This window comes from Uloborus diversus, chromosome 9 (genome assembly GCF_026930045.1).
Source record: "Uloborus diversus isolate 005 chromosome 9, Udiv.v.3.1, whole genome shotgun sequence".
In the NCBI taxonomy this organism is placed as follows: domain Eukaryota; kingdom Metazoa; phylum Arthropoda; class Arachnida; order Araneae; family Uloboridae; genus Uloborus; species Uloborus diversus.
Genome location: NC_072739.1, coordinates 22,506,569 through 22,520,899, shown reverse-complemented (window position 1 = coordinate 22,520,899; position 14,331 = coordinate 22,506,569). Strand labels below are relative to the sequence as shown.

The 14,331-nt window shown below is 36.7% G+C and overlaps 1 protein-coding gene across 1 annotated transcript in view; it reads left to right on the top strand.

Annotated features, from left to right (window-relative positions):
- LOC129229883 (bone morphogenetic protein 7-like) overlaps positions 1–13,344 on the top strand; it is an 86,286-nt gene extending 72,942 nt beyond the window's left edge. The window contains exons 3-5 of the mRNA XM_054864262.1: positions 617–776; positions 7,985–8,140; positions 12,481–13,344. Of these exons, the coding sequence (XP_054720237.1) occupies positions 617–776; positions 7,985–8,140; positions 12,481–12,905 (741 nt within the window). The 3' untranslated portion in view covers positions 12,906–13,344. The remainder of the gene's footprint in view (positions 1–616; positions 777–7,984; positions 8,141–12,480) is intronic.
- Positions 13,345–14,331: the final 987 nt, after the last annotated feature.

Sequence of the window (14,331 nt, the reverse complement as noted above, 5' to 3'; positions counted from 1 at the left end):
CCCGGATAGTAGGAAGCAATTTTTCCTCCAAAATGCCAATATACACCTGAGCGTTTACTGTTCTTTGCACAAAGTGGAGCCCACCAAATCCTTGATCAGAAATACATCCCCAAATCATCTGGGATACGTGATGCTTGACTGTTTGTTGAATGCAGTCGGGATGATATTCCTCTTTTGCGCCGCGGGTGATGCAATTTTTTTTTCCACTACACTGAACCATATTGAGACAAAACTTACAGAAAAAAGAGATGAATTACTTTTTACATCAGTCTTCTGTAATAACTTTTGTCTGGTTATTAAAAACTGCTCGTTCATAATGCTTTCTTATCAGTTAGGCTTTCTGAAGACTATCAAGTCATGATCTAGTGAATTTTTAATATACTCGAGAAAAAAACGGGGAATGGCCTTATTGGTTTTTATAACCTTATTTGGCAAACCAAACTAACATACACTTCGCGGCACCCCTCGCCTTTTACCGCGGCACCCAGTTTGAGAACCCCTGTCATATGGAATTGCCCCTACGTATTTCTTTCAAAATCAGACAAAGTGGAATTCTTTTCCCTGTAGACTTATGTCCTGACACACTGCCTCAGCAATTAATCCTCTGCTATTGCAGGTGAAAGTGTATCAAGCTCTCCCGCCATCCAAGACGAAGAGAAAGCGGAGGAAGAGATTACTGGAGACGCGGCGGATTAGTGTCCATTCCACTGGATGGGAGATTTTCTCTGTCAAGGTGGCAGCAGCAGAATGGATCGCCGACAGCGCCACCAATCTCGGTAAGCCGTCTTTATCCAGTGGTCATCAATCTCTTAATACACCGAGTGTCCAAAAAAGAGCTTTAAGGCGAAAACTTTTTAATACAATCATAAAGTTAGATCAATGTTATGTATATGTACTTAAAGGTTAATTTACAAGATTTTAAATATTTAGTAGATTTTTAGGAGTGACACGGTAGTCAGGATCTGATTACCGCACAGGCCAACTAGGCCCTGGGCCTGGGGGAAAACTTTTTAATACAATCATAAAGTTAGGTCAATGTTATGTATATGTACTTAAAGGTTAATTTACAAGATTTTAAATATTTAGTAGATTTTAAAGTGTGACACGGTAGTCAGGATCTGATTACCACACAAGCCGCCTGGGCCTGGGGCCCCTTCTCCTAAGGGATCCCAAATTACTGAAAGAATTATGCATAGCATTACAACCATGCAAAAAATACATGCATTTTTTAAGTAATAATTAAAAAATAATGACTTTTTAGTTAGGAAAAAGGAAAATTTTTATTAATCCTGCCAGTAGCGAGTTTACCATGTTACAATCATGAGGTGCCCCGAAGGTGTCTTATGAATGCACACGATAAATGATTTACATCAGGGCCCGATTAAGATATCAGGAGGCCCTAGGTCATATGCTTTTCCGGGGCCCCTATGTAGTCAACCCTTTCAATGTTAGCCATTTGTGAAAACAGTTTAGCTATTGGTTAAAAATAAATAGCCATTTGAGGGCCCCTAAAAAGTGGGGTCCTGGGCCATGACTTAGTTGACCTGTTTAGTAATCAGGCCCTGATTTACGTAGTTCTGTGATTGACAAAAGAGCCCCCAAAACATGCATTCGGACCTCGTTATAGAGTATTCAGGGGACCTCGAAATTAAAGGGCCTAGGGCGTCACTTTCAGTTAGTCGGGCCTTGATGGTAGTGACGTGGCACATATCCAAATGGTAATCAACCTCTTCCCACATTGTTGCGGCATAGTTCTAAGCAAGCGGACTATAGGGTAACGGCACCAATAACAGACAAGGGACCAGTAATTGTAACAGACAGTCGTAAGTTTGAGTTTAAATAATAAGAATTTTACGCCGGTAAAAGTGACGTTGCTGCGATCTATGAATACGGTGCAACCATCTAGTGTCATCAGAGTAAATTTTATGAGCCAGTTGGTATTTACAAAGCAGTGGTGGAAAGTTATGAACAGCTACCACGAGATCTGCCGGTATTTCATTTTCATTTGAATTTAATAAGGTTTTAGAGTTTTAGATTTAAAAATAAAGAACTCTTGCACATTCTGAAGAAAAAAGGGGAATTATATCCATTATTCATCTTTTCCTCCTCCTATCTGTTACTGGGTATCATCAGAATTGTCGGTGTCGGTTACTGGGGAGTCGGAACTTTTTTCGAAACTGAGCAAATAAAAATAGAATTAACTAATTCAGAGGATCCAGAAGCAGTCAAACGTTAGTTGAGGTGTAGTTGCATGTAAGAGAAATAGTTATAAAAGTCTAAATACATTGAAGGGCTCAGAAAATTGAGTTAACCTAAGAGCGATGTCTTAAGCATGTCTTTGACTGATGCTGTTATCCTATTCTATTACGAGAAATGAAGACGAATTTCCGCTTAAAAATCTTTTGTTCAGTATTTACAAAATGTACACATTATGATTTCAGTAACCAGTATTAGCTAACCAATACAGCTATTTTGTATTAAGGACCCATACCTATGCTAAAATAACAATGCTCCTTTTCGAGAGCTCTATGAAAAACCAATCATTGAATTAGAAAAAAGTCAGCGAAGTAAAATAAAGACCGCTGGATGTTTTCTATGTGTTGAATTGTTCTATGGAGTCTCGCAGACGATTTTTATAGTTGCCGGAAATTCAAGAATACGTTATGCCGCAGCACACGCAAGTCTAGAGTGACGGTTGCCATCTATGAAATAAAATAAGAGTTTTTCCATAAACCGATTTTTTAGTTACCTTAAATTCAAGGCTAAGCTATACCACAACAAACGTCATGGCCATCATGTCTTGAGTGATGGTTGCCATCTACGAAATAAAATGAAAGAGTTTTTCTATGAGCCGATTATTTAGTTACCTTAAATTCAAGACTAAGCTATGCCACAACAAACGTCATAGCCATCATGTTTTGAGTGATGGTTGCCATCTACGAAATAAAACAAAAGAGTTTTTTTCTATGAGCCGATTTTTTAGTTAGCTTAAATTCAAGACTAAGCTATACCACAACAAACGTCATGGCCATCATGACTTGAGTGATGGTTGCCATCTACGAAATAAAATAAAGACCGCTGAATGTTTTTCTATGAGATGAATTGTGCTGTGGATTCTCGAAGCCGATTTTCAGTTTCCGGAAATTCAAGGCTAGGATACGCCACAGTACTCGTCAGAACAGCGCCTGATTTAAGTGTAAGCCCGAGAAGCATTGGCTTTGGGGCCCCCTATAGTTTGTTGTGTGTGTGTGGGGGGGGGGGGCAAAAATAACAAAAGATGTTTTTCTTCACAATGAATGTTTTATTTGTTTTGCACTATAAAATATTTCTACATTTTTTTTATTCTAGTGTAAGTTTAAAAATTATATTGTTTTTGCTGGCTCTGTTTCAACAAGGTTAATCAGTTCCGAGGAAAACTAAGTATATGGTGTGACATTTAGCGCAGAATGAGATTACTCAGAAGTAACTCCATGTTGGTATGGAGTTCAATATTACTACGTAATGCAATTATTTTGTTTCTGTTGATTTACAACATTTCAAGATGTTTGAATCTTTTGTAATTGTTTATTTATGTAAGTTTCAAATTACATATATACAGAGCTGTTGATCTTTATTGGTGGCTGGTAAATTGACTAGCACCTGATTATCTCAGCCCAGAGCTTGTTGTGAGTTGTCACTTTTGTATCCGGAATATCAAAAGAACTTTTTATTACTATCTAGTATTTTATTTATCTAGATTACATCAGCAGTACTTAGCAAGCGACTCACAAAATGCATGCAGCTGGCTAAGCATTCCTGAATGACCTGGTTAAGTCAGCCAAAGTCTTGACGGAAGGTGATAAACTTATTTTTGTGCAGGTACCCAACTCCCCCCCCCCCACTCCAAAAAGCACTTTTTTTCTTTTTGCAAGCAATTGGAGACCAGTTTGGGGAAGGAAAAGACTTTAAGGTGTTCAGTGACATTATCAAAATATATATGTATTTACATCCTCGGTTTACTGCAGCCTATAGGCATCCAAATTTCAATGGAGTCAACGTAAAAATAAAATAAAAAATCAACGGTGCAGAGTACACCAGATTTTTTTTTTTTTTTTTTTTTTTGGGAAGGGAGTGTAGGTATCGTTTTTTTTTTTTTTTTTTTTTTTTTTTTTTTTGATGGTACGCCATTTTCCTTGGAGGATGGACACTTCTAAAATGTCAAAACGAAGTGCAATTGAGCACGTTCTTAAAATACCGCAACCTACGTAATATGTTGTAATTATGTAAAGTCCGCAATACATTTTTTCTTACAAAGAGGATTTCAAAATTGAAGGTGCAAAGTTTCTCGATTTCTAATTTATGGTGCCCATTTTTATGACGCCTAACACCTTTAAATGAAATAATACTGATCCACTGGACCACTAAATTTTACTTTCTGCTGATCCGATAAATGGTTTCTTGGCCTTGGACCAGCGGACTACTGTTAATTTTGAGCCCTGCTAGTAGTGAAAATAGCAATATCATGAATGACATCATAAATGTGCAAACTCTATCCTCCATGTTCACCTGCGCTGCCGGCATTTTCTTTCTGGTGGGACGGGGAGGACGGGGGGAGGTCTTGATACTTCTTACACACTCTGTATGTAACAAGTTAGTTACACTCCATGAAACTATCTTATTACAATTGGCACTATACGAGGGCATATCAAAAAGTCTTTCGCCTATTTTTTAAGCCAAAATATGGCTGGGAATACAGAACGAATATGTACATTCCCGGCAGTGACAGTTCCTTTAACCGTACCAGCCGTATCTGCTTTTTGCTCGAAAGAGCGGAGCTGCTATCAGTCATTTAAGATGATGGTCCGATTTCAGACGTCCACAGCTTATGAGCAGCGAAATATTATTCGTTTTCTACGGAGCAAGGGACAAACGCAAATAGCAATTTGCGGGGAAATGCTCCCCACACACGGGGAAAAGTGTCTCTCTTGGAGACTCACTTGAAGATACACAAGTGACGTTTGTCTCTTTTGCTCCAGGGTCATTCCATGCGAAATGAGCAAAATTCGCAAAAAAGTGGTGGCCGCATGGTAACAGATTTTTATGAAATTTGGTATACAGGTTCCTTTTATGCCTATATAAAAATATCTAAAATATTTTTGCTTAAAATTTTTTATTTAAATAGTTACATGCGATTGAAAATTGATCAAATTGAACAGCATTCTCATCAATGCTAAATGTTGCACTTTTGAAGGCTTGTATCTTGTTAACTATTTAATGAAAACATAAAAGTTATATGTTTTTGCAATCTATGGAGTAGGGTAATCAATCTGATATCAGTAAAATTTTCAAAGTTATTATAGATTTCTTTTAACCGAGTCTCAAAAACTGAAAATATTTCAATTTTCTCATAATTAAGCATTTTATTTTTTAATCTCAATCTTTAAGGAATGCATTAGCTTTGATAAAATTAATACCCAATAATGTGCTAAGTATCATAAAAGAAATACCTTACTTTTGAAGTTGTATTTTAACTCATTTGTCTTCAAAATCAGTTTTAAACTTAGTGACATTTTGTAAAATGATGATTTTCCCTTTCACGTACACACGAAAATTCAAATGAGGGAAAATTCAGACAACTTTAAAATTTTTCAAGAATATAGAGCTGTGTTTCTACTATTTGCTTGAAGAAACTCGAAATTGGTTTTTGATTTCCAAACGTAAAATAAAATTCAGAAAAATAGCATTTTCTTTCTGTTTTATGGGTTAATCCATACAGGTTCGACGGATGGTTGCGCTCGACCATTTTTAATTTTTTTGAAATTCATATCCCTAAAAGCTGCATATGAAAGATGTTTAAAACCTCTTTTATTTTTTCTCTCAACTTTGATTTTTTGGAGGTCATCAAAAGTGATTTTCGTATTCAAAAATGGGACTTTTAGACCTTTGCATTTTGGCCAAAATCTATTTGAATTACATTTATGAGTTAATTTAACGCTTTCATGTTAAAGTGCATAAGTTGATAGTCTTACGTGCTGAGTTACGTAGCTGTACGTTAATAATTAAAATAATGGCAACAGGTTAGTTCAAGACTAAATGTAAAAATTTTACTCATTTCAAAGGGGGATAACTCGCGTAGGGGACGGAAACACAAAATTAAATACGGCAAAAACTAATCACTGGAACCATGCTAAAAAGAATATGTAACTGTTGCTGTGTGTTTGTGCGCCCTTTATAGATTACAGTCCCTCAAAAATCGGAAAAATGATATTTTTAGTAAACCAAAAGGGGATGGAATTAAAAATAAAATTTCTTGGCCAATTGAATATTCCATTCAAATACTATACATGTTATACATATTGTTTTTTGTATTTAGTTTGTAAAAAAGATACAGGTCTTTGAAATTGAGCAATTTTGAATATTCCATTCAAGTACTATACATGTTATATATATATTGTTTTTTGTATTTGATTTGTAAAAAAGATACAGGTCTTTGAAATTGAGCAATTTTGCTAGTCAATTCACACACTAAAACAGAAATTAAAAGTGTGAAAACTTCATTCCACCTTCTTAAATTACATATATTGTGCCCTACATAATACATTATACTGAAAAAACATATTGTAATTTTCAAAATAATTATTTTAATTTTATAACTTAGAAATATTTGAACATGAATGAGTAGTTTACACTGTATGAAACCTGTATGGATTGACCCTTATGTGAAATTACGAGAATTCAAAACACTAGAAAAAAGACTCAATGATGCAAAAGCAAGTATGTCTAACATTTATTTCGATTTTTAAAAAATGTACATTTTTGCAAATACTTCATAAACATGCTTTTGAGAAAATGAAACACGAAAGAAATGGTTAGTTTTGATAAACTTACAATAAAAAGAACTAACTAATGAAATTTTGCCTAAGTTCAAGTTACTCTAGTAACAAAAATACGCTGATACCAATGATTAAAATTTAATAGCATCTAAAAGACACTTCAATATATTACACAAAAAAACTTGAGTGAATTTAGAGCATTCCCTCATCTTCAAAAAAACATCTAAAATAGAGGAAAAACTGAAATTTTCGATTTTTTAAAGTACGAGTTCTTCATCAAGAAATTCATAAACAATATCTAAATTAGAGCAGATAGTTAGTTACAGATAGTTTTTCAATCTGAATCATTTTTACTCTTATATTTTCATTAAAAGAGTTAGAAGAGTGATTTGAAATCTGAAGTAAATTGGCAAAATTTCAATATTTGTTAATATCTCAGATTCAAAAAAAGATCCGAATAAATTTTACTTTGCTTTTTCCCAATAGAGATTTGTTTATAGAATGCGGAAATATTTATTTTTTAAGTGTACGTTTATAACTTATGGAGTTATGGAGTCAAAAACTGGAAGCACTGAACTCTTATAATTCACATTACGCTAAGTTGATGCTTAGCGTAAGCATCAACTTCTAATGTCAATAACAAAGCAACAAACAGTCCATTTAAACTTCCATACTTTGCATTCCCTCATAGATATGCATGGTTTACCTAAATAAAAATTTTCATTGAAATCTGTGACATGTCAGCCACAGCTGATTTGCTCATTTCGCATGGAATGGCCCTTCATAGAAAACGAATAACACTTCGCTGCTCCTAAGCTGTGGACGTCTGAAGACGGACCGTCATCTTAAATGACTGATAGCAACTTCACTCTTCCGAGCAAAAACCAGATACGGCTGGTACGGCTGGAACTGTCATTGCTGGAAATGTACACATTCGTTTTGTATTCTTAGCCATATTTTGGCTTAAAAAAATAGACGCAAAGACTTTTAGATTTGCCATCGTATATGGGCTTAAACCAAGGATCCTGATGAGTTTAACCCTCGCCTCCTTGCTGTAGTTTACATTGGGACAAATTAAACTTACAGCGTGATGAAGCAGAAAGATCCAAAATGAATATCTGCTGATCAACAACGCTGAAAACGTTTCTAACTGCCGTTCATTTCTTTTCCAGGCTTAACCTTGAGTGTCCGAGGACTGGAGGATGAATCGGTGCCCAAAGGACTCGTGCGATTCGCCAAAGGGAACCGCTCTGACAAACAACCACTGCTCGTGCTGTTCATGGACGACAGCAGGCATTCGAGTGGGAACTTCCCTGGTTTTGCAAATGGTGAGATCATGGGTTTCCAACACTTATTTTTGGTGATAAAAGTGGAAAACTAACGTAAATAAAACACAAATTCTCAAGAAAATACTTCATACAACACGTCATTTCAAGGCTGCAATGGAGCCTCTTCGTCAGTGCAAAAATACTTGCCACACAACCAGAAAGAGAACTGAACGACAACCACGTGGACACCGGTTTTCATATCAAATGGGTCAACCTACAGGAATTCACGACAAGAGACGACAACCAACAACCAACCAATTATCTAACTACAAGTTAACCCCGGGGCGTGCAACAAAGAAGAGCCATTCATTTCAGATCAGGCAAGGTCTGTCACATGACCATCACCGATTTTTTTGAAAAATTACAGTAGTTACAACTAAGGGATATATGAAATATCCCGAAAGGGTTTTGCAAGATTTTTTTTCTTCAGTTACAGCCATTTTGTACCATCAGTTTACAGTTTATTTTGCACAAAATCGGCCAGTTTGGAAAAAAACAGCAAAACACTTGAATTGAAATAGACACTATTTCAAAAGTATTTAACCTATTTGAATAATTATTTTTTTTAAAAAAACAAATAAGGACCCATGTATCATCTAGACATCGTTTTTGAAAATTTAGTTAGGTTTTCGATACAAAAAAATAATATTTTTGTGGCGAAAAAACTGCATTTTTACCGAATTTATGATTTTTTTCTCTATGAAAAAAAGTTTTTTTTTTTTTTTTTAAATAAACGAAGATGGCTGTCTAAAGCCCTTACATGATAGTTTCAAAGCATATTTAATGATAATCCTTAGTTGCATACAGCCTTGGGAATAAAATTAAAAATTTTCAAAAATCAACAATTTTTGAAGTGAGATTACTCAAAAAAATTTTTTTTTTTTTAAATCTAAAAATGGGTTAATTTGAACCAATTTTAATGCTTTACAAAGGGATAGACAACCCATCCCGTGTCTTTTAGGATCAAGGACCACTGCGAGAATAACCCCAGTGCCGATCTAGGGTGGTAAGAAGTCAAAGCCCATGCAATGGGCAGTAGAGTCCCCCTATTTGTGTGTGTGTGTGTGTGTGTAATACCAGGCTTAGTTGAGGCTATACCAAGCTTAGTTGGATATACCAAGCTTAGTTGGCCAGGATATCCAACTAAGATGCCAGGCTTAGTTGTTATTTGATGCCAGGCTTAGTTGTAGTCGAAGTGTCAGAGTCGGACTGATCTTTGAGTAAAAGAGTCGGAGTTGCTCATTTTCTCAGCAACTCTGCCTGTGTTTGCCGAGTAGAAGTCGGACTGATTTTGTGTTAAAGGTGTCGGAGTCGAAGGCTCTGAAACCGTCGGAGTTGGTTATTTTCACTCCGACTTCGCAGCCTTGTTGAAACTTGATATAAAACTTGAAGGAAGCTAGTTTGTTTGAAATGTTTTCCCGGCTCGTAAAACTCGAATATCCGGCACTACTTTACCACTTTGCCGAAACATGTCTATCTGGGAGAAGCAAAGAACGGATGCATGATACCTGCACTTAATGCAAGTATGACATAGATCTTAGTCTAACCTTTAATAGTTTATGAAGATCAACTTTTGCTTTTCAGGACTTCTGTTTAGACTGTCAAAGCAAATAATGTCAACATACAGGGTCCATCTCCTAAGTAACGAGGGTATTTTTTTCCTAACGCCACTGTACGTCTGAGAGCGCTGGGACCAGTTTTAGTCGATAGAGCAGGGGAGGGAGGGACCTTGAATACATTCCAAGCGGAAGTCAACTGCTGGCATCCGCCGAGGCGTGGTAACGAGTGGTGTATAGGTGAGGGTGGACCAAAGTGGGTAGGTTTTCGAAGAACACTCAAAAATTATAGTTTTCGGATTTTTATTGCAACAATTTTGGTTTTAGCATGGTTCTTGAACTTTAAAATAAAATGTAATTTTTGTATTATTTCAAATCCAATATTTATTTATTATCAAACTTTACAAACATTTGCAAAACCCGCTTTGCCCTACTAGGGAAGCTCAAAGTGGGTAAGCTCAACTAATTGTGATTTGGTACATTTGCCAATCAAATATGAAGTTATAAATGATTAAAATAATTGACTAGCTACCAGCCATTATAAAAAAATATACAAAAAAGTCGTACTTATACAATTTAAAGTAAGCACATTTGTTTATAAAACAAAAAGAAATAAATGATTAAATTAATAGACTAATTGAGTGCCATCCTGAAACGCAATTTTTTAAAGTTATACTTATCCTATTGAATTAGAAAATCTAAATCAGCACACGAGTCAAGAAATTATAAATAAATATATGATTGAATCCTATACCCGCTTTGCCCGAAGGCAAGTTTTTTATTTCAAAAATTGTAATCTTAAATTTAAAAAAGAAACAAACGAAATGACTATCGTAGCTTGTAGGTGGATGGTGTCAGAATAACGTAATGTTATTGATAGAATAATAAAAAAAAAAGCTGGTTATCGACTTATCACAAGTTGCAAAACTTAATTTTTTTTAAAAGAAATGTGTCATTTTTTAATTTTAAGCCTGTTTGCGTCATGCCGCTTCACTGGGACTGATTAAAACTCGGGGATGTTCATGTAAACACGACATAAGTATGCATCGCCGTTTACACACCATGGGGAAGCGGCACACGAAGGTCTACCCGCTTTGGGCCACCCTCCCCTGTATCTGAGAAAAAAATTGTTTGCACGCTCAAAATACAGCAAAGCATTGCAAACCGTTACAGATCAAGTTTCATATTCACCTTAGAAATGGAAATGACTCGGCAAGCATACAGAAGCTCCATAATTGACGAGATGCCATACCTGCCGAGTCAGAAACTAGGGGTCCGTTTGTAGTTGGAGTAGAATAAGTTTTCTATGTTATATAGAGGGAACGGGGCTGACCAAACTGACAATTTCTTAGCTCTCAGCGGTCCTGCCCATAATGATAGCAAGCCATGTCACACCTGTTTCGTGGGTATGACGGAAAGTGGCATCACAATGATTCCTCAGCCATCCAAAAGAATTTTTTCTCTTTCCCACGAAGTGAGGAAAACTTGCTTGCAGAAATGTGATGATGGTAATGGAGCAGACTTTGAGGACAACTAAAGTTTGAAGCAATATCTGTGATAAATATTGTTTAGGCGATTTATTATCGCTAGTACTTAAAATGCAGACGCTGTCGTCCATATAGTTGGAATGGATTTAAAAACTTGGAACAGTGCATTTCCGGTATTAAACATAGCAAACACATCGAATGAAAGAGGCACATCTCAAGATAGCTACTAATCAAAGTTGTAACTGTCTCATACTTCACCCCCCCCCCCTCACACACACAGTGGGCAGTAAAATTAAAGGCATCTTTACTTTCAAGCGGCGACCGTTAGCACTAGAATAACAGCGGTCAGCTGATAAAGGCATTTCCATAAAACGCAATTTTTGAGATGCGTCCCCTTCATTCTAGCTGTGCGATATCTTATCGTATTAGTTTCTATTCGAAATTGCTATTGGCATGTTTCTCATTTTCACATGTTTCATGTCTTCTGGAATGCTTTGAGTTTTATTGAAACTTTTGACAAACAGCGAAGAAACATCATTTGTTTTTCGCAAATTGTCAAAATTTGGGATTCAGGATTTGGCAATTACAGCAGTGATGAATTTCATTGCTCTTTAACTGTGAATGAAAATCATCGTCTTGTTCACTTCCATATCCATCATACCAATGAAAATGGCAATACAATTTAAAACGAAGGGTCCTAGGAGCGTTCACTCCCACCCCCTGTGCTGGTACAGGGTGTCCAGGAAAGGACTCCCTGATTTCAGAATTAGATATATCGAAAACAAAGACCGATATTGAAATAAAATAAACGGCATGTTTATTGTGAAACCCATAGAAGTCATGTACAGAAACAATGTTAAATTATTAACGAAAGTTGCCAACACAGGGCGCTGCACGCTGTAATTGCAATGCCCCATAAGCAGTGCTGCGAAGGGGTTAGGTGCCTCAGCAGTAGTTTTGCCTCTCAGAGGTAATTACATTTAAGCTTGAAATTATCCTTCAACCCCTTCCCAGCACTATTTATGGGGACTTCTATTGCAATAACAGCGTGCAGCACCCCCTGTTGGCAAATTTTGTTACCAATTTCCAAGTTTCTGTAGATTTTCATGGGTTTCACAATAAACATACCGTTTATTTTATTCCAATATCGGCCTTTGTTTTCGATATATCTAATTTTGAAATCAGGGAGTCCTTTCCTGGTCACCCTGCATTTTCTGTTCATGCATTATTCATTATTGTTTATCGCTAAACTAAATATCAAATGAAAGCTCTCATGCTTCTTTTATACCTTTTTCAGACTACAACAGCTATCAACTGCCTGGCAAACCCGGTATGGAACTTCCTCGTGCCAAACGAGGAAACGGTGTCCCTCCAGCTCTAAGCAACGCGGGAGCCAGCAAAGATGGTTCCTGTTCCAGACATGACTTGTACATCGACTTCGAGCGCATAGGATGGTCTGCTTGGATCATCAGCCCGAAAGGCTATAGTGCCTACCAGTGCAAGGGAACGTGCCACTTCCCATTGGGCCAAAACCAGAAGCCCACCAACCATGCCACGATTCAAAGCATAGCCCACGAACTCGGATTGGCTGATGCCGTGCATTTGCCTTGTTGTGTGCCGGACAGATTGCTGTCCATCTCGCTGCTTTACTTTGACGAACATGAAAACGTGATACTAAAACAGTATGACGACATGGTGGCAGCCAGTTGCGGTTGCCACTGAAGACTTGCTGAGTTTGATAAATATTCTACGCAATAACTCGCATTTCGTGGGACAGGTTGATAGTATAGATTGAGGTGCGCATTGACTCAAGCAGATATCTTTCTCTGCACATTGGATATCTGCTCATTAAGTGCGAAGCTCCCAACGACAGAAAGGCGGAAAATTTCGCATCCCATGAGGAAGGCTTGTGACATCACGCGTCCAGTCTGTTTGTAGATGCAAGTGTTATCCAGGAGACAAGTCAAATGTACCACCTCTGATAATTTTATCATCCATTGTTTGGTTGTTTAAAATATTTGCTATTTTCAGTGAGATTTTTGCCAATACATTCTACATTTCCAACTATCTGAACTAATCACGTAAAGTTTTACCTTTGCAGATTCTGTAAATGAGTCAGATTCGACTCTTTGGGGTGCAGTATTTCAGAAAATAAAATACACCCATGTTGCACAATAGTTTGACTCCCATAAACGAACCTACGGTTTTAGGTACGAATAATTTTAGAAACTGCTTACGGATAAATAAAAAGCAAAAAATCGGCCAGGGGTATGGCACGTAATTGGGGATAAACGTTGCAAATTAATTTCATAAGCACTGAAATGAAGTAGTTCAAATATTTGCTTTCAAAAATAATTAATGAATTGATAAGATACTGTAATCGTCTACATTTTATGCATAAAGTGGATAAACACAAGGTAGACGGATATTGTTCTCGACGGTTTAGAGGGGGCGGGGTCATGACCCCATGACCCTCCCCTTGTATCCGCCACTGGCTCTTACCACCCTATAAGAAGCATAGCTTCAAAAACTGAGACATATATATATATATATATATATATATATATATATATATTGTAACGGATTCGGTGCCACTTCCACTTTCTTGAAATGAAGACACAGTTCTTGATAAAAACACAGGAACTTTATTTACACTATGTACAGGAAAGAGCGTCAACAACTGCTAAATTATTCATCAGCAATTAAGCAATTATCACACAACACCGTAAACTCAACGTTTACACACGTATTTACTTCCAAATACGAAAACAACACAGCGAAATGCCTCGCTATAAACAGAGCTAATACACACTCTCAGTACAAATTCTCAATCGAAACTCTTTTTATCCATCGCTAACGGCTTATATACACACCGAAAAGAAATCTCTCAAATATTCCACACGCTTCTGGAAAAAAGTAGACCGTTATCAAATTTTATCAATGAACAAAAAGGAAATAGGGGGGTCGTATACTTTAGCCATATGAAAAGGGGTTGTATATTCATTACGGGAAACTATTTACAGGTTACGTTACTACAATAATTACTATTTACAGGATTTGTAACATTCCCCCTTCCTAAGGACTGCACGTCCCGGGCAGTACAATCCCCAGAAAGGGTGCCAAACTTCTATCACAAGTTTACAAATAT